This window comes from Micropterus dolomieu, linkage group LG11 (genome assembly GCF_021292245.1).
Source record: "Micropterus dolomieu isolate WLL.071019.BEF.003 ecotype Adirondacks linkage group LG11, ASM2129224v1, whole genome shotgun sequence".
Taxonomy (NCBI): Eukaryota; Metazoa; Chordata; class Actinopteri; order Centrarchiformes; family Centrarchidae; genus Micropterus; species Micropterus dolomieu.
The window spans coordinates 20,298,796-20,323,533 of record NC_060160.1 but is presented as its reverse complement, the minus strand read 5'-3'; the positions used below and the strand labels follow the sequence as shown (position 1 = coordinate 20,323,533).

The window sequence follows — 24,738 nt, the reverse complement described above, 5'->3', positions numbered from 1 at the left end:
TTCTGATGAACTGATACACAGATTACATAACCCATTTTTGGAACCAAATTTCACTTGGTATGTGGGAATTGAGTAATGGCTTTAAAAACAATTTACCTGAAAGCACGATGTTCAGCACACAAATAACCAGAAAATCAACAAGAATGAGAATTCAGAGTTTATTAACAGAAAAGCATTTGAAAATACTTTAATACTGTGGAAACGTGGGGTCTATCCTTTTTGCCCAGGCCATGAGGCCTCCACAGATGTCTTTCACTGTGATACTGTCCACTTCTGATCCACTCATCTTCTCCAGAACCTGCACCGCCTTCTGAGAGTCGTTACCCAGCTTACAGATCACATACACTGGAGGTAACAGTACAGAGAAAACACTGAGAGATACCAACAAATCAATATATTAACCAAGTCCAGTTGCCATTGATTTTTAACCCACCTTGGATACACTGAGATATGTTTAGTGACACAAGTGAATCTAAAAGACTTGTGCTTCAGATTCTAATCACTAATTAACTTCAATACACTCAACCTTAACTATTTTCTATGATAAAAGAAAAAAAGAGAAACACCTTAAGGAACAAAATGCTGCACACAAGAGTTTGAATAGTGTAAATATTACATTAAGTATAAAAAGGTAAATGTTTAAGATCACACAGAGCAGATTTTGCAAAAAGTGACCATATGCTAAAACAAGACTGTATTAAACACTAAGCTAAAACTCAACAAGGCTAAATTTAGCCCATTGATAAAGAAAGCTCAACAGAGTGAATATCAAGAACATCAGCCAAAATAACGTTGTGAATTTTAATTTCTCTAAAGCAGGCCAGCTGCTCAGGTTGACCATAATTGTTTTGGAAAAGGGGTCACCTAGCAACCCCAATACAACCTGTTACTAGCTGTCCACTAGCGGCCCGGCAGTATGAGACTACACAGTGGACTGTGAAAATGCAAACCTGAATATGCACAAGTGGCTCTGGGTAACTGTTTATTTTCAAACAACATGTTGACATGTTACCTGGAGGCCGGCAGTCACCAGCCATCTGCTGTTTTAATTGGCTGATTCTCTCCTGAAGTAATAGAAAATGCTCACTCTTCCTCTCCTCTAAACTCAAGAGTGGAATGTCTGGAGACAATATAAGGAGATTAATCACAGGGAAATGGGAAACAGAATGAACATGAACAGACACTAAAGAACAAAGTAAAAGGGAGACATGCCTCTGTCACAAAAAGGATACTGAGGGAGAAAGGTAAGTGGCATATATCCACCTCCACAAGAGGGCGCACATCCAACAAGAGATGGGGCTCTGCGTTGTCCAGTACTGATTTATAATCCTGGAATTATATTTAAAGACTTATTAATACACAAATACTAATAATTTATCTGTTGGAAAAAGACATTGATTTATATCCATAGTTAAACAGGGAAACCACAAACATTGCTTGGATTTGTATTTGTGGAGTAATAAGAACATTTTAACTGCTTTTCCTTAACTCACAGGAAACAAAACTGTTTCTAACTGGAGCCCCTTGCACAATCTCAATTACAGCCCAATCAATCATGATCCCCATCTCTGTGCTTAATGACTCAGCGGGTTTGAAAGCGCCTATTCTGCAGAAAAATAAACAGATGCAATCCACTACCACTGCTCTCAGTGCCAAATAGAACATATTATTCTTTCCCATAGAAAATCTACAGGCACATTTTAAGTCATTTCCCATTTGGGGCTGGGTCAACGCTGAGATGTAATCAGTTTATGAATGCACATGAAAACTGAGAAAATGGTGAGCAATCATACAATAAACAGCACTAAATACAGGGAGTCACGCAATGGCCAACTGTTCTGGAGTCTATATTTCCTACCTGTACTGTGATCCTCTGATCTCTGGAAAGGAGGTTGAGTTTGCGGCACTGAAACACAAGGGAAATCGGGCAGTGAGAGATTTTTCCTTCCTTTTACAGATTAAAGGTACCGTGTCATATTAAATCGCACAATCCAGTACATGTAAGAAACCCTTCTTATCCCTTCAAAAAGTAACACTCCTGAGAAAATAATATTAGGTACCCCATCAGCTTTGTCTCTTATGACCAACCTTATCTGTGGCAGCGGACCCACAGAACGCCTCATAGTCCACCAACTGGGTTACACTGGGGTTCTCTCCACACACTGCACATCCGGCCTGTTTGGGCCGCAACTTGATGGTCCTGAATCTGGCATTTTGAGCGTCAAACATCACCAACTGATGGCCACAGGAAGCTAGGATGCCTGATCAAGGGAAAGGCTACTTTGTGAAAAACTATCACCACGTTGCTTGATTCAGAGAATCAGCTTGTACGTGTCCCATCCGTGTATGACTGCCATTGCAACATTCAAGCGTCTTCCCTGGCTGACACACAACGGCCAGGTGGTAGCTTGGGAATCACAATGCAAGACAGAAGGCAGGCTAGGGCAAGTCTATTCTCTGATGTGACTCTCAATCTAAGCAAGTGAACACTGTAACCACAACAGCTTCATAAGAGTTCTCACAGGAATGGCAAATGGAGAGTCAGCAGAGTCCAGAGAATGCAGACAAAAAAAAAATCTGTCTGTTTTTGCTTTATTTTATCAGACCGGCCAAAAACACCCTTCCCATCTCTAACTTTGCTACAATGAAAACCCTTTCAGCAGTTCTTTGTTGTGGATTCATCCTGATGACTAGGCAGAAAATCCTGATGTAAAGCAACAAAATGCCCGTGGAAGGTACTGTATGTAATGTGGAAATTAAGAATGGAAATACCAAAGGATACAGCCTTGTCCGGAGGCAATCTTGAGGACTTCCAAAGCTTGGAAGCAGCCCATTATCCCTGGAACTTAAAGAAAAGTGGAACATTTTATTAACAACTATCATTTACACAGACGGTGGTTTCTGCGCACGTATAGGGATGAGACTCACCCACTCCTAATACCCCTCCGTCAGAACAGTTGGTCACTGTCTCTGGGGGTGGAGGTACGGGGTACAGACATCTGTAGCAGGGGCCTCCACAGTAGTTATATACTGTCAGCTACACACATAGAAAACAAGAAGGATTTTAAGCAGGTAAAGTAACACTGAAAATCTAGAGGAGCTGTTAGACTCTTGCCACACTGATGCAAGAACCTTACCTGCCCCTCCATTCTCAGGGCACTAGCTGACACCAGAGGCTTGCCACTGAGCACACATGCGTCATTCACCAGATAACGAGTGGGGACATTGTCTGAACAATCAGCCACAATGTCATATATGAGGTCAGCAAAGTCAAGGTGTCATCACAAACGGAGTTCAGATTATCGGTTAGTCACATGTACACATTTCCCAACTGAATATCAGATATCCTCTTCATGAAATATAAGCAATCATAGGCCTGCATAAGACTTAGTGGACGGCGAAATAGAAGTAAGATAGAAGTCCTGACAAAGGATTAGCTAGTGGCAGGGCTTTGTAACAGATGTAGGTTGAGAGTTTCACAGCAGGATACTGTTGAATGAGTTGCAAGGCGTTCTCTGGTGAGAGCTGCAGGTGGTAGGGAATACACTCTACTGTCGAGTTCAACCTGCAGACATGAAGTCACAATCAAAAAAAAAGTTTTAAAATATAAATTTTGGTCCTCCTTAATCAGCAGCGTCAATGCAAACTAGTTAGAATTTCTATCAAAATCTAATTTTCAGCCGAACAAGGAACAAACCACAAAACGGCAAACATGTGAGTTTTGCATCTGACATGGGACCTTAGTCACATGTCTGCCCTGACTATTTTCTCTCCCTCCTCGCCTTTACGGTCTGTCTCAACTATCAACAAAGGTGCAAAAACAAATATTTTATTACCAATCAAGACTCTCTTATTGCAAGTTGTATTATGCATGTCATCATCAATGATTAATGAACAATTAATAATAAAAGTAAGAGGGTGGTAGTGTATGTGTGGCAGTGCAACTAAGCACGCTTTAAGTAGTTTGCTAGTCAGAGAAATGGCGCCCTCATGTGGTTGTGGCTATACAATGTGTGCGCTAACCACAGTAGGCCCACTGTGAGGGAGAAAGGCACCAAAAAAAGCTGTCTCTAAAATAACATGTTTACACAATATTTGCAGACTGGGGTGAAATACACAACCAAATATAACCTGTGGTGAGACTGGATAGCGCCAGCATGCATTATACATCAACCAAAGGGTCACAAAAAAACATAGACATGCACCAATTATCATAGTTAGGGTTACAGAACATTTACTAATGATATCAAAATACTAACTTCTCAGTTCCAGGTCTGTGCAGGAATACGTTTGTCACATGCTCTCATACACTTTTGTTCTGCTAAATTATATAAATGTGCTTTTGACCTCTATGTACCGTACAGTACTCCAGTGTGTGCAGGCCCCAATCAGTACCTTTTAACTGCATTGGCAGCAGACAGAGCCTTGGCCTGGCCCTGATTCTGCTCCCCATGGAGCACCTGTCTGTGCAGGTTACTGAGCTCCACCTCGTCATAATCCAGTAGGCCCAGGCGCCCTGCAGAGACACCAAGACAAACAAGAGTCAGTCAAAAAGGCTTTAGAATAAATGTTGAAACCATAGACTGTATATAAAAAGGTCGAAATCTGAAAATGGTGGAGAGCCATGAAGATTAAACGCTATAACCAGGGTACAAATATCCAAAGTGTGCCTTCGAATGGAGCTTTTTATAAATAGTTCTTGTTAACGACCTTTTCTCAAATTTTGTATCTGCCAGCCACTAAACACATTCAGGGACTCTGCCCTTAAACAGTAATCTTATGTTACACCGACTCTACACAAACTTCTTATACCCCTTTAATTAGTTTTTTTTTTTTTTTCAGTTTTCCCCAATTAGTTATACAGAAAGGTGCAGTGAAACTTCATCTGAAGCAACAGGTAGTATAATTTTGACTGCAAAAGGAAAACATATTCACAGAATAAGTAAGTTATTCTGTGATTAAATTAAAAGTTGTAAACATACTTAATATACAGTCTTCTTACCTAAGCTTTCCCAGTGTACCTGATTTTATTCATTAAACAGCACTGAAATAGGCAGTGTGATATATTTAGTTTGGAAATGTAAATTAATGATTATGGAAGCAATCATCTCCCCAACAGGTAAATTTATTCAGTTTACCAGCCAATGGGAAGTGAGCTAGATTGCTAATTTTAGACCCCGCCTAAAGGAAAAGACAAACCATTGACAGCTTAACAATTACTCGCCCATATTACCAAATGTAATTCAAAGACAATGATAGAAGGGTTATGATTTGACATGTTTAGCACAAGGTCACACTAAGCATTAATCAACAAGATTACCTACCGATACCTGCTGCTGCAAGATACTGTGCCAGGGGGCAGCCCAGTCCTCCACAGCCCACAATCAGCACTGAGGTCTTGGCTAAGTTTAGCTGACCTGTGGACAATCAAGATTCACTCTGTTGTGTTCAGTCATGCCATAAATTTCACTTGATAGAATGTTAACTGTATTGTATATCAGAATAACACTGTCTGTAGCCGTCTGTACCTTGTGGACCCAGCTCAGGCAGAAGGAGCTGTCTGCTGTACCGCATGATGTCCTCATTGCTGAGGGCTGGTTTGGCTCTCAGAGGGCTCAGGGGCGTCACTTTGTCATACAGCTCCAGGACTGAAGTATGGCTCTGATATCACACCAGGGAGGAATTATTACACAACATATAAGAAATGTTCAAGTTTCAAAGAGGAGCTTTGATCATGAGGCATCACAACCCTCAACAATCTGCCCTTTTAATATAATGACCTACATTTTTATATCTCTTTACATACATCTACAGGCCATATGTCTGACATAAGGAGCTATATGGGAAAAGCTCTTCACAGGGAGGGATTTAAGAGATGTATAGTGTGTTTATTTAGCATTTAAGATTTAATTAGTTAAGAGTACTCTATTTCTTTTGAAAAATGCAGATTTAGTTTAGGACATTTCAAAATGCCCGTTTTTCTACTTTTGTTCTCGCATTTGTGAGTTTTTTCCTGTTTGCATTGATTTATTTGTTAGCTCAGAATCATCTGAATCAATTAATATAACACTGCATTCTAAGATTAAATTTACACACTCTTGTATACGTCTCTATGCTTTTAACAGCATTAAGGTACAAGGTACAAATCATGGGTGTTGTGTGATTACCCCCAGTATTTGAATAATTAGACATATTGTCCTCAGATGTACATAATCAATTGACCAATTCAAATTTTGTGCTCATCATTTACCCAGCACGTGTAAATGTGGATGTGTGGGTGACTCCTGATGGCTACAGTGTCTCTATGTACTGTATATCTTCTGTGAGATTTTTTAGCTGTCATGTATCTCTGCTCTATTTCATATTACAGAGGACATTTCTGTTTAATCTTTCCTCAGCTACACACATTCATCTTCATGACAAGTAGGCATTTCACTAGCTAGCCAACAAGCTAGTTAGCTGTCTAAAAAAAGTGTCCAGGTTAGTGTTGGGTGTAATGTTATCAGCGTCAAACGTGATGTTTTGTTCAATGACGGCCTATAAGTAATGTTTGCTAACGTTATAGACTAGTAGGCTATAAAAATGCTAAAAGGTTATAGTAACATAATAGCTAGGTTAGCTGCACTATAAATGTTAAACTACTAGATAAAAAAAGAGGCAAAACACATTTCTATATACACAGCCTGCAAATTTGGACTAATAGAGTTGACCTCTTGTAATAAACTTTGCTTAGCATTCAGTAAGACTTTCGTACCTTTTCCAGTTGTGCCAGTTTACTCTTCAGAGCAGCAATCTCTTTCTCTTTTTCCTTGAGCTTTGCCTTCAAGCAGCACACCTCTTGGGCCATGGCTGCTGGCACAAAGAAAACACGTGCAGTTGCAAAATATATATATCCAGACTATGTATCAAAAACGATTCAACAATTCTGATTTAGATGCAATGTAACTGTGGGACAGCAACATGTTGACATGTGAAGCACACGGCACAAACTTCCGGGTTGACCATGTGACAATGTGACCACGTGATAGGTGAAGTACGAAGCGTTGGTCTTTTCGTCAGAGTAAAACAAATAGCCTATTAAATAAAGAAACTAAGAAACTACTATTTAATGCTGTGATTTACTCTGAGAAAAAAAGAGAAACGAAAAAGAGAATTTACCACAATAAAGCTTCCGTACATTGCACAAACATCAAAGAAAAGCACTAGTCCCCCTAAGTATCTGCAATAATTTTATCTTAAAAGATTTTTCGAATAGTTGTTGTTTTTTCTTGTTGTTTTGTTGTTAAATATTAAGCTCAACTGACCTCCAGGCGATAGCTATGCTGTAAATCTGTTGTTCTGCTGTTGAAACTGAGCAGTTATCAAAGGAATATAAAGGGTCACTATGTCAGAATTGTTCACAGAGACCCACGTGGTTCACACGCACACACACACATACACGCACACATAGCAGTATAGTGACGCGCTGTGGTTTAGAGAGCCTCGGGTCCTCCCTCCTGCCTTTCACATGATCTGTAAGCTTTCACAGAGGAGAGACAGGAATGTGGAGAGGAGCGTCAACAGCGATGGCTGAGCGAAGCCACAGTCCCTCCATAATGCGTTTATTTTACACTCTGGCCATCTGGGTGAAATTTATCCACTGCACCAATGGAATACCCTGGACACAAGAAAAGGTAAATAAATAAAGAAGATCTGATTCACATTTTGTGTCTTAACATATTGTTGATCATTATCATAACTCCAAATATCTGGTTTACTTTTCATTTTAAAGTATCTGAACCTAAGACCTTGAATTGTTTTATTAGAAAAATAATTTAATGAAATTCTGTTTAAATTGTGTCTCTGTGTGTGCATGTGTTTCTTTTTAAGATCAGCAAGTACTAACACTATTCATTATGAGAAAAAGGAAACTTTAAGTTCATCAAGTTTTGATATATATGATATATGAATGTATTTATTTATGCTATTCCAACAACCCTCTGCACTGCTGTGTAATCCCCAGAGATGCACCTGGGTATGGATGGATCAAGTTCCCTAATCTATGTTCTTCTTCTCCTTTCCTCTTTGCCTGGTTGCTATGGCAGCAAAGACATCATCATTGATCCTCCAATTGCAGGTCTTGGTATTTATAGACCTTAAGTGGACCCCCTTTTAACCCTCTCTGAACGCAGTGTGCCCCAGCTCTTTGGATAACTGTATTCAGTCTGTGCGGCCGCATAATTATACCGTTTGCAGTGTACGCAATCTGTAATTACAGGACTGATCTGTATGACTCAGACAGTATGGGCCCAACTCAAGCCACAAACAGGTTTATGCTTCGATTGTAATGAACTGGGTTAAGGAATGTGCCCTCCCTCTTTGTCCAAGACAGTAAAGTGAAAACAAATTAGGAGGAAGAACTATTTTCACTATTTTCTGACATTTTAAAGACAACAACATAATCGATTATTGAAATATGGATTTCAAAACCTCAATTTCAGTCACATTGCCAATTAAGGACTACCAAGTGGGCCTATTACTGGAGAGGCTGGAGCAGTGTACAACACACAAACGGGCTTTGAGTGTGCTCTGATATTCACCGTCAGCTCTTTCCCTCCGGCTCTCTGTCCTTCTTCTCGGTTCAGTTTGTTACCAGGACAACCATGCTTCTCAGCAGGTGAACTTTGAGACCAAATGAAAAAGAGCCAAAGGGGATCAATATGTTTTTTAACCTGTGATTTCACACGCATTGATTTGACGCTCAAAACTTGAAGCCTGAATCCACATCCATCTTGTCGTTCCTTAAATTTGCACAAACTAGTCGAGCTTTGACAATCGTGTCTATTTCCCAGAGCAAGAGAGAGTAGTAGCATAACAACAAGAACCATTCACGTTTCTGCCTCTTTATTCAATAGATGCCTGCTTTTCTAAAGTAGCTCTTGTGTGTGTTTGAAGCCATTCAATCATTGTGTATTCACATTGGTCTACATGGCTCTTGTGTCTCTCCCTGAGGAGGTGCTAGAGTGAACTACACAGTTCATCTAAAACACAATATTTGATACTTACTAACTTATCACAAGATCAAATTGTTGTTGTGTAGGTGAGAGTACTGCTGGCACACCTAGTGAGTGGTATTATGAGACATTGTTGTGACATGCTAAAATCATTTGTTCTGTATGCTATGTGTCATCCACACTGTTGCTGCATCATAATAAGACTTCCCCTGATTCCGATCAACAAGTGAGAAGTTGTTGATCTGAAACGGTGCCGTGGCAGACACTGACTAACAATATGAGTAAACATCGCTTCATAATATTCTGTATCCCAAACAACACTGATGTGATTAACTGTAGATCACAGTGATCTAATCATTGTACTGATCTTTACCAGCCATATGATTACCTTGCAGTAGTCTTTCTGAACACGGTTAATTCCTTTCTAAATGTTAACCTAATGCTATTTCTCTTCCATTTTGTATTATCTTGTTTGTTTCTTCTGGTTCTGTTCAGCTCCACCATCGAGCTCTTACTCTAACACAAGATGAGGTCCGTACCGCCCTATCGCACACTGACGTAGAGCAGATGTGGCAGAGGGACCTGAGGCCGCTGCTGGTCACCAGGTACCCTGGCTCTGCAGGCAGCCAGGCCGTGCAAGAGGTGAGTTTGTTCGCAGGATAACATGTCATTGCCAGACCACTTTCAAATACAGGAACAAAACATGTACCTTCTCCACTACTACCCATTAAACATGCGCTGTGTCATGATTCACAACTATTTGACAATGAATTCCAAGAAACATGCGAAAATCCTGTTACTTTTACCTCATAATTATCCTCGACATTTTTTGCCCCAATATGTTGTTTCAGAAGAAATCCAAACAATTCAGGAAGTTCTCACAAAATGAAGTTTCATTTCTGAAAAATCAGGAAGCAACAAGCATAAATCTGGAATTTTTCTTTTTCACAAATTCACTTGCCAACTCATCTAATTAGCGAAGTGGTGATAAGGTGAGGTACTAACAAGTAATTTTTGTGCGTGTTCACAGCATATCAAAACAACCCTAGGTTCCCTCGGAGCAGGCTGGGATGTGACAGAGGATAAGTTTGTTTCACAAACACCCTATGGCCCCCTGCCCTTCACTAACCTAATTGGCACCCTCAACCCATCAGCCAAGCGCCGTCTGGTCCTGGCCTGTCACTACGACTCCAAGTACTACCCACCACAATGGCATGGGAGGGAGTTCCAAGGCGCCACTGATTCTGCCACTCCCTGTGCCATGATGTTGGAGCTGGCACGAGCCCTGGACGAAGAACTCATGGCTCAGAAGGTGGTGATCTAGCATGTGACATAAAGCTACAACATACTATAAGTTAAAAAGGGTATATTTTACGCTACTGGTCTATCTGTCTGTCTGTGTTATTTAAATAGGCTTTTCAGTGATAGTCAGGCCATTTGGGGGGTGTATTCGTTTTGGTGCTTGTGGCCAGCACTGACTTGAGTTGTGGCCATGAATCACAGGCAAGTCATACAACAACAACAACACTAGTGACAGCTCCAGGAAAAACAAGGCCAAACATGTGGTAGACAACACCAGTTCCAGGAACTTGGTAAACATCACTGTAGATTTTCTCCATGTCACTCAAACATGAGAAACGAAATCACTCCGTGTCAAGTTATAAATTTTGAGTGGGTAAGAGGAAAGAACGTGGTAGTAACAACACATTTCCAGGGTTTTAAGGATTAATAAACATTGCTGTGGGACTGACCTTAAAATAAACTACAGTGCCCATGTTAATGAAGGAACATGTCTCCCAGTGCAATGGTATGGCTCACTGATTTGACAACTGACAACTGTCTTGGACAACAATGGACCTCCATTGCACAGATGAATATTCTAAATCATGTTTCAGCTACTCAGAAATCAGTTATTAGTAGGTTCAATTCATTGTTAGTTTTAGGTATTTCTTGACAATAAGAAAAATGTTGCCAGCCTTATCTATGAACTGTTTTCATTGAGTCAGTCAGTAAGAGCTTGATGGTTTTGATAAATAGAAGAACAATGTGCATATCACTTTGTATCTGAAGGCCTAAGGAAATTCTCTAAATCTAAATATTTTTTCATATTAGGTCTAACAACAACAACATAATTATCAACAACAACAACAACAACATCAATTTAACATTTTGCAAAAGCTATAAATATTGGTTCTGTTTTATTAACAAATTCAATGTTCAATCAATGTTTAAATACTCCACCTAAAAGTGATTCAGAAGGAAAACACTTTGTATTCATGTAGCTTGCTCTTCTGCCCTTTTCCTGTTTCACAGTTGAGGTCAGACCCTTGTCTACTGGGCGGACAGTGACAGGGCCAGTGACAAGGAGAGATCAGCCAAGGGACATGTTTATCAGACTCAGCTGTCTGCCACAGAGGTCACTATGGGAATTGGAATCACATTGAATACAAATAAATTAACTGCCATGGAGGCGGACACATAATCGATTTCAGAGCTGATAAGTGACCATTATAGAAGCACATTTTTTGGGAAAGTGATACAAAGCCAAAGAATCAAATGCATATTCCACAGAAAACCTCAGTTTTTTGTCACTGTAATCTCAAAACCAGTAGGGGGCAGCAATACTCTGGCAATGCAAACTGGTGTAGCACATGACTGTCCTCTTTTTACCCCCCATGTAGAGCTCCAGTCCTGACCTGACCCTGCAGTTGCTCTTCTTTGACGGAGAGGAGGCTCTTTTCCAGTGGACCTCAACAGACTCCCTGTATGGCTCTCGCCACCTGGCCCAGAAAATGGAGACCACCCCACACCCTGCCGGCGCCACAGACACCAACCAACTGCACGGCATAGTACGCCTCTCACTCTTCTCTGCCCAAACCACCTAAAATTAGCGTAATCCAATAATCACACTTAAGATCATCCCTTTGTTATAACAATTTCAGTACAATCTGCTTAGCCCTGATCTCCTGATTCACACATAGCCCACACAGACACCCTAGCAAGGGAGGTGCATGTCTTAAATAGTTTTGTATTTCCAGGAAATCTCAAATCACAAAGCCGCCCGTTTTATCATCTGGGAGGCTCGGGTGTCCTGATATCAAACACCATTTATTACACAGTCTATGATAACAAGATGTCACGTTAATTGGTATATGTTTATGTGTCCTATCTGTGGAGAGATAGTGCAACTGTTTATCAACAAATGTAGACATTCCTGTGTGGACAGACAGATAAAGCAGTAGGATCCTAAAGAACCTAGTGTGTGCATGTGTGTACGTGTTTGCATGTAGAGACAGACAGACAGTGTGTGTTTTGAGTGTCTTGCAGAGATAGCGTGCACATGGAGAACTGATGTTAGGGCTCTGAGGTGTGATTATTGTGGGAACGGCTCTGAGGTGTGATTATTATGGGAACGGGACTTATCTTCAGGATGTGTAGAAAGTTTCTCATGAGAATACCCCCCCTCCCCTCTCTTCCCCCCGTTTCTTCTCGTCCAGGATCTGTTTGTGTTGTTGGACCTGATTGGGGCTCCAAGTCCACGCTTCGGCAACCAGTTCTCCAGCACAACGCACTGGCTCTCCCGACTGCAGAGCATTGGTAAATAATCAGATGTTTTACTCTTATTGTAAACACTATTTAGGTCTTTTTACTTTGGTGAAAGTGTGCCACAAACAATATGAGTCACTTTAATCACTAGACGTTAATACATTAGTCATATTCCAGACAGTTATCATTGTAAGGAGGCCATGTGACAACTGTGCTTACAATCAAATTATTGCACATTTAGTCAAACTGTATCTTTAACTTATATGCAACTCGTGTGTTGTCACGGCTGCACGGTATATTTGTTTTGCTTAAAGCTGCAGTTGGCAACAATTGAACGTACAATGCAAAACCTTCTTCTCTGCTGCTCGTATCACTTTGCAGAGCCCCTCCCACCAAACCCACAAGTTCGTACAGTAGTAGAGGGAGCCTGTTGCTCTGCGAAACCTCATGCCCCGTAGGGCTTTCTCTCCACTGCGAGAGTCTCGCCAAGACCCGAGGCCCTTTCACTGCAAATCATCTTCTCAAAGGCGCCCCTCTAACTATTCGCGGCCCAGGGTACTGCGCCCCAGGCTTCAGAGGCAGCTCCGACAACGTCTGACAGCAGTATGAGAGGCTAGCGCACCACTGTCCAACCTCTAAAATTATGTCATTGCCGCAGGTTGTTTCTCAGCCACTGAGTTTGCAAAAGTTCTGAAGCCACGCGCTGAAGATATTGGTCTTGACTGAGTGAGAGCATCTGTGAGGAGGGCGGCTGTGCAGCGTGTGACACAGCATTAGAGACTCCTCCAGTCGCTGATTGGTTGCTTTGACTCGGGAGTGGTGGATTCTTGCAAATGGTATTAGGAGCCAGAGGACCCTACTTCTTTTAATATTATTAATATTTTTTTTTTTACAGCTTGGATGTCTCTACTGTTGTCAGGATATGTAGGGACAGTTTTAGCAAACATGACAAAAGAATTCCCTAATGCTGCTTTAAATTGCTGATATTTTATTATATTTATGCAAATGTTAGACTAGTCTGGGTTATTTAACAGGACAGATATCTGTATGGGTGTTCTTATCCTTGCTTTTTGCACTTTTTTAAGTGGCTTTTTTGTGCACCAATCAGGATTTAACAAAATTTGAACCTGATGATGATGATGATGATGATGGGGTTGTTTATTGCCAGCACTGTCAATCAAAACTGACCAAGCCACACCCACACAGTCCTAACGAAGCAAATAAGTTAATAATCGAATATTTGATTTATTACACTATTATTAAACAACACCTAAGGATGTTTTTTCTTTAACTTGAACTAACAGATGCACTTTTTTACTCATTGTCCTCACTCTCATATCCTCAGAAAAGCGTTTGCACTCCATGAACCAGCTTGTGGATCATCCTAACGACGTGCAATATTTCTGGCCCAATCAACCTGTTGGCCACGTACAAGATGATCATATACCATTCCTAGACAAAGGTATGCACGCCAAATAACACTGCAACCGTAAATATGATGACATATATACTGTTGGGTGATCCTCATCCTATGCCTCTCTGTCAGGTGTACATATCCTCCACCTTATCCCCTCCCCCTTCCCGTCCGTATGGCACACGTTTGATGACAACGAGCAGAACCTGGATCGCTCCACCATTCAGAACCTCAACAAGATCCTGCAGGTTTTTGTCCTGGAGTACCTCAACGCCAGACCCAACATCCCTTCAAACCCACAGAATGCCCCTTAGAAACCCAGCATATTTGATGACTTCCTTTCTTTTGATGTTTCACTGTAGCCAAGATCTTCAGCTGTTATTTTATAGACTAAAAGAATACATTGTCTTTAATGATATTTGTTAGAGATTGATTTCATCTGCATGGACAAGTACATTTTTTTATTTTGAAACCTCTGTCTAAACATATTTAGGCTCATGTAAGAGCACGCAAAATGTGTTGTTTCCCAAATGGGTTCATAAGAGACTTAAAGACTCTGAAGCTTCATCCCCAGCAACGTGATCAGCACACAGGATCTTCTGTGTGCTTGTTACTACACTGCTCTCTTTATATCAGCCTTAACCCCATGTTTACACTGTGAGGAGGCATCTTAGTGTCATTGCTAATGTTTAGGAGCTGTTGCCTGATATTGAAATAGATACATGAAATTATCATCCAAGGTTGGTGATAATTTCATTATCCTTGCTTTGAGGACATCTGTAGCCTAAAAACACTTGCTTATAGTCATGCAATGACATCCATAATCCCTGATCTGTAATAAATATATAAAATATGGACATCCACATGATGCCACCAATGCATGCAGAATGAGGCAGAGTATATGGCAACACACATAAGATGGTGTCATGCTGTGTGTCTTAGCTACGGGGTATGTGACATTTCTTCTCCTACAGTAAATCTGTGTTTATCACATCGGCGTTTATCGAGAAAACCTGTCAGGGGCAGGAAGTGGGTTTATTTGTATTACAACCTCTTTAGCTCTTCATATCCTGTCATCTCAGATAGTGAAGTGGATAACTTCCTGTGCTGATGTTTCACGTGCCTCCCTTTGTTTATATGACATTATTAGTAAGATTTAAATGCAGATCCCAGAATAATATACAGTGCCAAAACTGGACTTCCTGTATTTTGAGGCTGAAATAAATGTTGATTCAGAATACAAGGGAGATCATGCAGAGTTTGTTTATCTTTACAAGTCTTTGTTATACTGCTGATACAGAAGTTGGACTTGCTCCGATGCTTTGTCATTGTGATGATTTAAGGTGACCTTTTCTATGAGGAAGTGTTTTTCTGTAATTGTAACCTAAGACAACAAGAATAGCCAATACCTTTCTTTCTTCCAGTTTTGCATCTGGTGCTCAGGTTCTTGCTCCCTCTCTCACCCCCTCCATCCCTCTGCCTCACAGCGACAACAATCCCATGATACACCTAATCCTCTCAGGGAAGACCTCCCCTGAATTCCACACCACCCAGATCCCCTTAAATCCAGCCCACTCCCATGAGAACTAAACATGACTCTGACTCTCCCGTTTATTGCAGTAAGAAGTGCCTGGCAACAGTGTATACCAACATACTGTATATCTTGCCCTGAAAGAGATTAAAAGTGCTTTAAAGGCAGTTAGCCACCTAAGACAGCAAAGTGCTGTGTAGTTTCAATCCAAAAGCTGAGAAATCAGTGTCCACCAGCCAATAGCACCCATTCTACAGTGTGTTTTAATGCTTTACCTGACTTGACCCCAACCCTAACCGGTGGTAAAACGTTATTGACCTGCAGTTCTTTATAGAAATACATTTGCTTCTTTTTTGTGTTTGTCTTACAGTAAATGTGCTAATAACACTCATCTTCTTTCATTCTTGTTTCTGTCAGCTTGATGTTAGGCTTTCTATAAAAGCTTACCTCAGGCACTCTGCCTGTCACTCATCACAAGAATTATGTGGTTATGATATAGTGAAGAAGATGTCTTTAATGAACTTTAATCTAAGGAAAGGACTCTTATTCAAAATATGTCTTGATTCAGCCCAGCCAGCTGGCAAACCAACATGTTGGAACAAGGAAAAATAAGAGAAGCAGAACAAATTATTGTATAGCACTTGTTGAGGCTTCCAGTATTTTTTTGCCTGACAGCAAATTGATGCGTGCCCAGGTTTAATAACAGCAGAGCTTTAATCTGCTGCTGATTACAGTGCAGAATATACAACGGCTTCCAGCTGTACAGTAATGGAGTAATGGGAAGAGCCGGGATTCTCCCATGCAAGGTGTGTTTCAGATTGTTAGAAAACAATAAGCCAGGAAAGGTTACTTGATGTCAGAAGCCATAGTGGCAAAGAACAACATTTTTGATCAAATGTATCAATTCTTGATGGTCATCCATCACATATTATCACTGTCATGAGAAAAACACACTCCAAAAGGCTTTAAATGGCTTTCTTTCAAGTTTAAACACATAACACATGTTTTTAACATTTCAACAGTGTCATCTTACTGTTCTGAAAAACAAATTAAGACAAAAAAGTATATATTTCTGACTGGGCATCTTAGGTGGCAGTGAATTGATTCTCCTCTGTAGCTGGGAAAGCTCTCTGACTTGTTTTTAGCCTACAGACCAGTTTCACTATATTAATGGATTGTAGATGTTTTTTAAATTTGCTACTGAGATAGTATACAATGTGAAGCATTACTGTGAGCATGTGTGGTAGGCTACCAGTATCGGGGGTTGTAGGGCATCCTGCTACTACATGACCTGCAAAGAAGCAAGTTACCAGCAGAGAGCAGCAGTGAGTTACATTCACTTCAGCGGAAAGAAAAAGGCTCTGCTGTTCCTGGTGTTTTTCTTACATGATATTATATATTGGTGACTGCAAATACGATTTAACAAATTCAGCTGATATCGCTGATATAACTGAATGTCATGTCAGTCAGTAAGGCATCAGTATGTTGTCACCCATAAGTATAGACAACTAAAGATGTTTAATATACACATTGTGCAAAAATATTTGTACTGATATTTTATTGTGTTTAAAGTATGTTGACATATTTACATATAATCTGTGTCCTTGCGTCCTAGTTTTCTTTTTTTTTTCAATCAGTTTATAAACTGGGAGGCACACTGTTTGATATGTACTCACCTCCAGTTTCAAATGAGGGCGCTGGACACACAGAAACTACCAACATCATACGCTACATTCGTGTGTTCTCCGTAAAGTCCTACTTCTATTTCCCATTGTGTAAATACCATCGACTGTTTTTTTTATTGTTAAAAATTACAAAACTGGCTGTTACAAAAAAATAATCGAAAAAGAGTTGCTTTGACGGAAAATGGAGAAATGCATTATGGTATAAATTTGTTTTGATAAGAGTGCTAAATTGTGAAATTATCCATACATATTTAGTCAAATAAAAATATGAATAAAATGAAAAGGACATAAGCTATGAAATGTTTCCCGTTTGTCGTTGTCTGCGATAATCATGTGATCCATGCGTGCTTTGCATAGACTGGATATTAAAAGGTGCTTTGTCGTTATTTTGCGCCCAAAGTGAATTACTTTCCAATATTCCCAGCAGCACTTGAATGCAGCATTGATCCTATAGCGGGCGGTGAGGCGCTGTGAGGGATTACAGTCCAGCCTCCACTCGCGGGGCCACAGAGTTTTGTAGTGAGTGAACGCAAACGGACGAACAGCACCGACCGGTTGAGAAGAATGTGACGGCAAATTTTTTTTTTTCACCTTACATTGTAGAACCGAGTCGCCAAACTCTGACACATTTGTGTCCCTTTAATTGTGTTAAAGAAGCAATGGAGCCGATAACGAAGTGGACGCCAAAGCAAGTGGTCGACTGGATGAAAGGTAACCTGAATTCTGGGACACTTTGTGTGTAACATTATTACATGTTTTGTTTGAAAGACACAATAGCCCATTAACGGCGTTACTGCTCTTTAAAAACTTCTTCGTCTCACCTCTGAGTCGCACCTCAGTTATCTCGAGCTAGTTTCGTAGAAACTGCTCCGGTGTCAGCATACCTCTAACTTACTGAAGCGCTTAACAATGGGACTGAATTTTTCTTTTACTCTTACTTACAGATGTTAGCAAGCGTAGCAGTTTCATTTGTGCTAGCTGTATAATCTGCCCTTTGATACGGCTGGTAAATTGCTGCTCATTGCAACTTTTGAATTGTATTGTGTGTGAGTCTATGTATTTTGTTGAGCCACAAGCATTAGCTGACTCCCAACACTAACGTTTTGCTGTCACATTAGGCAAAGAAATGTTTCATTCATTCCCAAAAACACTGGTTACCACTCGTTTCTATGTCAGAAATCCAGAAGTCAGTAACACGGCAGACCACGGATTCCTGTGTGGCAGAGTTGTATAAATTGAACTAATGAGAAATGACAGTGAGCACTTTTTTCAAAGTCTGTATACCCAGTCATTCTGTTTAGTTAAGCAATACTGATGTGTAACCAGTACTCATTTTTAATGTTGACCTCAGTACTGAAATCATTGTCTTGGTGTTGCAAACTTGCTCCCTTTTGAGGAATCCAAAATGATTGGAGCTCTATCAATCCTTTTGCTGTCAGGCATCTGTAGTGCATTTTGGGGATCTTATCTATTAAAAACTATATCTGTTTGAGGCACTGAGGGGAAAGCCTATGGTCATGACGTCATTACAGTTTCAGCCTGAGTCCAGTCACAGCATAAGCATGTCTAGTGAGTGACACCAAATGGTATGTGAAGTATGGATGGAAATATTCAAAGTGCTTTCCGTGTGTGTGTGTATTATACAGCAAAAGCAGTAATGGGCTGTTTATATGGCCAGTAGTGGGACTAAGCTGTATGTCTTTGCTTCACTGTCAAGGACATGTAAATATTATTTCACTTAATTTCATATCATGCACAAACCTGGCACATTGCACATATTTGTTGTCAATTGTTAATTGTTGTTGTTGTTCTATATTCTTAAATTGTCAATTTATGTACACAATTCTCTTCCGTTGCAATACGTCTGCACAACACAAACCAGAGTAAAGCAGAAGTAAATATCTGCCACATTGTTCTTTCTCTGCAAATAGTTGTTATTTTTCTCTATTCTTTTATTATTCGTATATAACTTGCATTTGGTTATTCCATATTTATATATTTCTACATTTATTTATTTTAACTGTATGTCTACATGTAGCACCTTATCATCAAAGCAAATCCCTCGTATATGTAAAACACTACTTGGCAATAAAGCTCCTTCTGATTCTGACATTTGGAAACTACCCAAAACAAATCATAGGTGACTTTCTTTTTAATCTCATAATTTGGATCTCAAGGCAGGCTCTTTTGTCAGTACTGGAACTATGACCGTGTTGTAGCGCAGTAACTGCTGATTGGGGCATGCCAGCCAGTGCTAATCTATAGTTTGGAGCGAAAGGGGATTGTGGAGGGGTTAGTTTTAGTGTGTCCAGTGAAAACAGCTCCGCCAGGGCACGCATGGATGGAGGATTAGTTGTCCATACAGACCCCATTGCTGTCATTCTCCTGTAAATCTGACTCAGCGGTTGTCTCTGTAGGTCTTAACCAGTAGATTTGCAGGCCATTACAAACATGGTAGAAATGAACTAACTGAAAAGACAGCAGACTATTTGTGGGAATATTTTATATATCCCTTTCACATACAAACCCAGTGCATGAACAAGAGATGTTGAACACAGGTTCAACTTACATTTGACCATTCACACCAAGTGATGGGTAAATATCAAGTCATTCTGTCATTGTCAAACAGGGTTGTCATGAATTTATCTTAATCAAAAGTGGCCAGTCGTGATTCAACAAAGCAGATAACGCAGGCTTGGACAGTCATCTCCAAAATGTAACTTTCCTCACCGTGGTCTAGCAAGGCTAAATAGCCATTTGCTTTGGTTAGACGCGCTGTCAATGGGTGTAGACTACAATCAGTTTACGAGAAACTGGATCTGACTTTAAGCAGTCAGAGCCACAAAATAAAGCTCTCAACTAAAATTCAATACAGCACTTCTGGTTGCTATCATTTAAACCACTCAACACATCATTGATTGGTCTGACCTCCAACTGCTGGGTCAGTCAAGCTAAGTTATTGAATGTTTTCAAGACTAATATCTTGAAGTAAAACCTGCCCGCTATAACATAAAAGGTACCTAATTTGTCCTTGCCAGGGTATTTTATTCTTTATTCGAAACGACCATGTGTTGTCCTCACTGACCGCAGTACACACAAGCCACAACATAGCGTGGAACCACTGATGTTGTTTTACTGAAAGAACAGCTTGTGTAATCCGTTCATACCAAAGACGAGCAGCACCAAACTGAAGTAAAACCCATGTTGAGAGCAGGGCCATGGCCTCATGTTGACCTGCTGACACCAAGGGCAGACACGGGTGTTTCCAGAGTTGTTGCGCCTGTGTCAGAGAAGTAAAATTAAACTCCCAGAAGGCAATGTGGACCTTTGATCATTTGCCTCAAGGTTGTTTTCCTCAGTAGGACAGGGGCTGTTTTTGTGTATTGAGGCAGTTGTTAATCACTTGTTTTGTTCAAGGAGATCAAGCGGTGGTTGGTGGATGTTTATTGCCAGTGAAAGGCTATTTGCCTCTTTCAATGCAAACGCTGATGTTTTTTGTTTGTGCACTGGAGATGCCCTGAAGCCCCTTTCCTTCACCACAAGCTCTCATCTTCCAGCTGGACCTGTGGTGTCGTGTGATTGGTATTCCATATGTCATGTGTGGGACATACTTACCCTGGAGGAAATAGGCACTTCTCTAATGACAGTTAAGATCTCACAGCACAATGGTGTTGTTTTTAAGTCAGTAAATGAATACAATTTTGGGTTTGTTGTGAGCCTTTCAGAATTTAAATGATCATATCCAGCGACATTAAGAAAGTGACCCACATACCCATGTTCACAAAGTCAAAGGTTTAAGTCATATGCTGTTAGTCATTTTCCAAATATAGCCCTGAATCCACATGGGGCAATGCTTCAGCTGAAAAGGGTTGGCACTGTTCAGGGAATATTTAGCTCTAACTCATTTACCAAAGATACTTTTTTTGTCCACCTTGTAGTTACTGAGAGTAGGACTGCCAAGTTTTAACAAGGCATCCCAAACATTCAAACCTGCACAACTACCATCTGACTGAGTGGCTTTTATCCAGTTCTTTAACAAGTCCAGACTCCGCAGTTCACTGCACCTGGAAATCCTCCAGCATTTTGTGGACTTAAATACTGGCTAATCAAATTTCAAAGCCCTGTATCTGGACACGGATTAGTCGTGTGAATTTTAGTGATGGGTTTATTTTGAGCATAGGTTGTGATTAAAGTCCTGCTGATGTAGCGGCCTACATCTGTCTCATACCCCTTTCAGCACAAACAGCCCTGTTTGGCACACATCTTTACAAGGCATGTCTCTATTAGCCTATCATAGATGTGAATGGAGCTATAGTTGCAGATGTGAGTCTTGTTTGTGAACATTACCCATAACCAGAAGTCTTCTATGGTCAGATGTAGGTTGAACACGTGTTCTTTCCCACGTCATTTAGTGACATGAGTGTGTGTGGCTGTATGCAGCCTCTCAAATAGCACCAAAGTGCCAAGAAGGCAATTAGCTTGTCAGAGAGGTGGCAAACGTGCTGAATGCGCTTTTTTCTTTGAACAAGAATGTACTTGGAAAAACAACAGTGTTTTGTTGAGTTCACACATGCTGAATGATGGGTACCTTCAGCAGCCTTATCTTTAGAAATGAGAGTGAGGTGTGGGCAATGATGGCCCATGATCCTTATCTGGCTAAAACAGAGACTTCCTAAACTGCAGTGTGACCAGATATTGTGCAGACACCTCGCCCTTATTAAGGCATCCACTGCCTGCCGCCTCTATCCGACAAGTGGAGTTCTATGTTTGGAGAGCCTCCATAGGCATCATTAATCCAATTTAGCAAATGTGTATGCAACAGGGAGGACAGGTGTTAAATTAATACATTTTTTAGAAGTTTAAGAACAGTATGGTCTCTTCTAGTGGCCTCACTTATACAAGGAAGGAATTATTTATTCAGTTGAAAGTCATTCTCCCTTTTGGCATCCCCTAAAGTTAAAACTCCTTTGTCATTAACCAGTTTCCAGTCATCCAGCCATTCAACTTTTGAAATCGACCTATTGTGTTCTATTGATGGGCAGATAACCATGTTATCTTTCATAGAAAATGGCCTTTAGAGTTCAGGGGAAGTGCTGTAAGAGGATTCCCCCTGGGGAGAGGTGACTGAAAGGGATTGCCGTGGTTTCGTTCCTGTCGGCCCCTGCACAGCCTGCTTCTCACATGGCCTGGTGTCCCAGCCTCATAAGCTGCATTTCGACCAAAGGAACTATACCCCGGAACTAGGAACCTTTGGAGGAACTCACTGTGTTCCACCGAAGGGACCAGGGTCTAAATTTAGTTCTAGAGTCTTTATTTTACCCCGCCAAAAGTCCCTGCTCGGGGGGTAGTACTTTCCAAAACTTTGCGGGTGTGGTGCTTGCCATGCAGTGAATTACTGAATGGGCTGTTATTTATTTATTTTTATTTTTTTTACTACTGCTCCTGTCTTTTCCGCCATTGTTTGCAAACCAATAAATCACAATCAACAGTAAAATAGCCACACAAGTCTCGCCAATGTCCGCCTGAGATCGTATGTCGGCATTAAATGTATTGATCGGAAATAGCGGCCAGCGTGCAGCGGTGTGTTTACAGCTAACAGCTGATGGAGTAAAACGTTAAATACTGGGTCGGAAGTTGTTGCTTTAATCAGTCAGGAGGTTTCCACACCTAGCCAAAGTCAGTCTCCTCTTCTCCAAAACAAGAGGAACAGCTGATAACAGCAGGTAATAAAGCTTGTTAAAAATCCCATTCTTCCGACGCTCAGGTGGATACAGATGTGATTCTGATCTGCAGCTCTTGTCGGCTGGAAATGTTTTAATGACCTTCCAAACTGTCGCGATTTTATTTTTTGTTCTTTTAAGAACTTGATGGTTTTATCCAGTTTGTTATTAAATTTGTAACAATCTTTATTGTGTCCCTTCATTATAATCCCACAAAAAAGCTGTTTTTAATGGTCAAGCATAGCCTATAGTTTTTTTTATTATATTACTATTAATATAATAGTATATTATACATAATTATTATAAATTATGCTCATGGATAGTGGTTACAAATAATGATGCCTGTGTATGGCTTTCTACGGCATATAGGCCTACGTCAGCAAGCAACAGTGGGCTGAAGGAACCTTTTAGTTCCTTGAAAAGAGATCCGGGGACTTTATTTTGGTGGAAACAGGGCTATAGCCTCAGGAGCTCTAACACATGGCGACTTCTAGAGAAATCATCAATGTTTAATGCCACTGTTATACTGTAGTGACGAGGAGACAAAGACGAAACAAGAGTCTTGTGTTTTAATCAATTTAAAAGTCTTCATATAGTCGTTGAAAGTTGCCATCCACTTGAGCTTCAAGACACAGTAATGATCCTTCACGTGCACAGCACTACAGGTTTGATGACTTTTATCAAACCAAAATCAGTTTGCATTTGAGTATATCCAACGGTTCTTCTATCAGTGCCAGAAGAGGAGACCAAAAGTGTCACCACGTATGCCTGCCAACCTGGGCTGGTTTGCTTTTCATTCAAATCCAAAATGTGCATTGCAAATCTCCCAGATGATCTCAGCTTAGCCAGACATGCGAGCTATTTGGCCTTGCTCTGCCTTAAGAGCATTGGCCTGTAAGGTGGCATGCTTAAGCCATGAGAATAAAAGCTCCAACCTGAGCTGACACAGCAGGCGCAATTGCAAGTACGGGTCACGTGCTGACTGACCCCTCGAGCAGAGATTTCAAGTGCGATTGCCTGCCCACACTTACTGGTTTATTGCGTGCCATAAAGTTTTCAAGTTTTCCCGATATCTAAAAAGTGCCTGATCTGTGCTTGTATGGTGACACAAACTTGTGCAGAGAAGGGTATAAGGAAGTGGAATGGCTGTGTTGATATTGCTATCAAAGCACTGCTGATGCAGTTATGCTCAAATAATCAGAGAACATGAAAGGAATGCAGTCAACTGCTGTTTTTTTTCCCCCCTTCCAAACCAGCAGCTTTAGGAACTAGCAGTCAAAACAGGTCACATATCCTATTGTTGCATTTGGAGCCACCAGTTGCTTTTAACGGATTTAAAATGCCGAACTTGGTCGAGTTGACCAAAATTCACACAAAGCTCTTTCATCCAGCCACCAGCTTACACTGTAATGGGGTGTAATGTCATTATGATTATGAAGTGATCTGTAGTTTTATGAACTGTTACCCACTTTTGGGTTTAGCCGGGCACTTGGTTGGATGCCAGAATCAGAACATGTTCAGACTTGTCCATATTTTCCCAGTCCTTTACAGAGACTGACTGAATTCCTGTCTAGCCAGTCATACAGTTGAAAATTCCTGTCTCTGTAGGAAACCCCATCTTACAGTTAAGAGGGTCTACTTTCATTTAGCAATCCATTATGTTTATATTTGCATAATAACATTGTGTTGGTATCTAATTAGCATTGCAAGGAAACTGTTGTTGTTTGTAGGTCTCCATGATTAGGGCCCGAGCACGACCGTGTGAGGTCCCTATTGAATTTGCTCGGATTATTTTTTTTTTTTTTTTTTTTTTTTTTTTTCTTTTTTCTGCAAAGTAGGCCCAAATGAC

At 40.6% G+C, this 24,738-nt stretch overlaps 3 protein-coding genes across 5 annotated transcripts in view; 2 read left to right on the top strand and 1 right to left on the bottom strand.

Moving 5' to 3' along the window:
- Nucleotides 1–144: 144 nt before the first annotated feature.
- On the bottom strand, nucleotides 145–6,996 carry mocs3 (molybdenum cofactor synthesis 3). 3 transcript variants are annotated; one of them, XR_006827222.1, is made up of 13 exons: nucleotides 6,755–6,996; nucleotides 5,529–5,661; nucleotides 5,325–5,417; nucleotides 4,396–4,516; nucleotides 3,491–3,565; nucleotides 3,138–3,255; nucleotides 2,929–3,037; nucleotides 2,783–2,845; nucleotides 2,089–2,252; nucleotides 1,859–1,906; nucleotides 1,213–1,329; nucleotides 1,013–1,120; nucleotides 145–345 (listed from the first exon to the last, which is right to left on the bottom strand). XR_006827222.1 is itself a non-coding variant. In XM_046063276.1 (13 exons), exons 1-13 carry the CDS (start codon nucleotides 6,845–6,847, stop codon nucleotides 188–190), a joined length of 1,380 nt encoding a protein of 459 aa, XP_045919232.1. In that variant the 5' UTR covers nucleotides 6,848–6,994; the 3' UTR covers nucleotides 145–187. The 3 variants fall into 3 exon arrangements, 2 of the variants coding, with proteins under 2 accessions (XP_045919232.1, XP_045919233.1); XM_046063276.1 differs by having other exon boundaries at nucleotides 1,233–1,329; nucleotides 6,755–6,994; XM_046063277.1 differs by lacking the exon at nucleotides 2,783–2,845 and having other exon boundaries at nucleotides 1,233–1,329; nucleotides 2,089–2,261; nucleotides 6,755–6,994.
- A 493-nt stretch (nucleotides 6,997–7,489) lies between these two features.
- Nucleotides 7,490–15,200, top strand: qpct (glutaminyl-peptide cyclotransferase). The gene is made up of 7 exons (XM_046063637.1): nucleotides 7,490–7,673; nucleotides 9,489–9,635; nucleotides 10,024–10,305; nucleotides 11,675–11,842; nucleotides 12,491–12,590; nucleotides 13,885–14,001; nucleotides 14,086–15,200. The coding sequence occupies exons 1-7, from the start codon at nucleotides 7,542–7,544 to the stop codon at nucleotides 14,265–14,267; spliced, it is 1,128 nt and encodes a 375-aa protein (XP_045919593.1). The 5' UTR covers nucleotides 7,490–7,541; the 3' UTR covers nucleotides 14,268–15,200.
- Nucleotides 15,201–17,658: 2,458 nt separating this feature from the next.
- LOC123979107 (connector enhancer of kinase suppressor of ras 3-like) overlaps nucleotides 17,659–24,738 on the top strand; it is a 43,362-nt gene continuing 36,282 nt past the window's right edge. Inside the window, exon 1 of the mRNA XM_046062868.1 lies at nucleotides 17,659–17,880. Coding sequence (XP_045918824.1) covers nucleotides 17,829–17,880 — 52 coding nt within the window. The 5' untranslated portion in view covers nucleotides 17,659–17,828. The remainder of the gene's footprint in view (nucleotides 17,881–24,738) is intronic.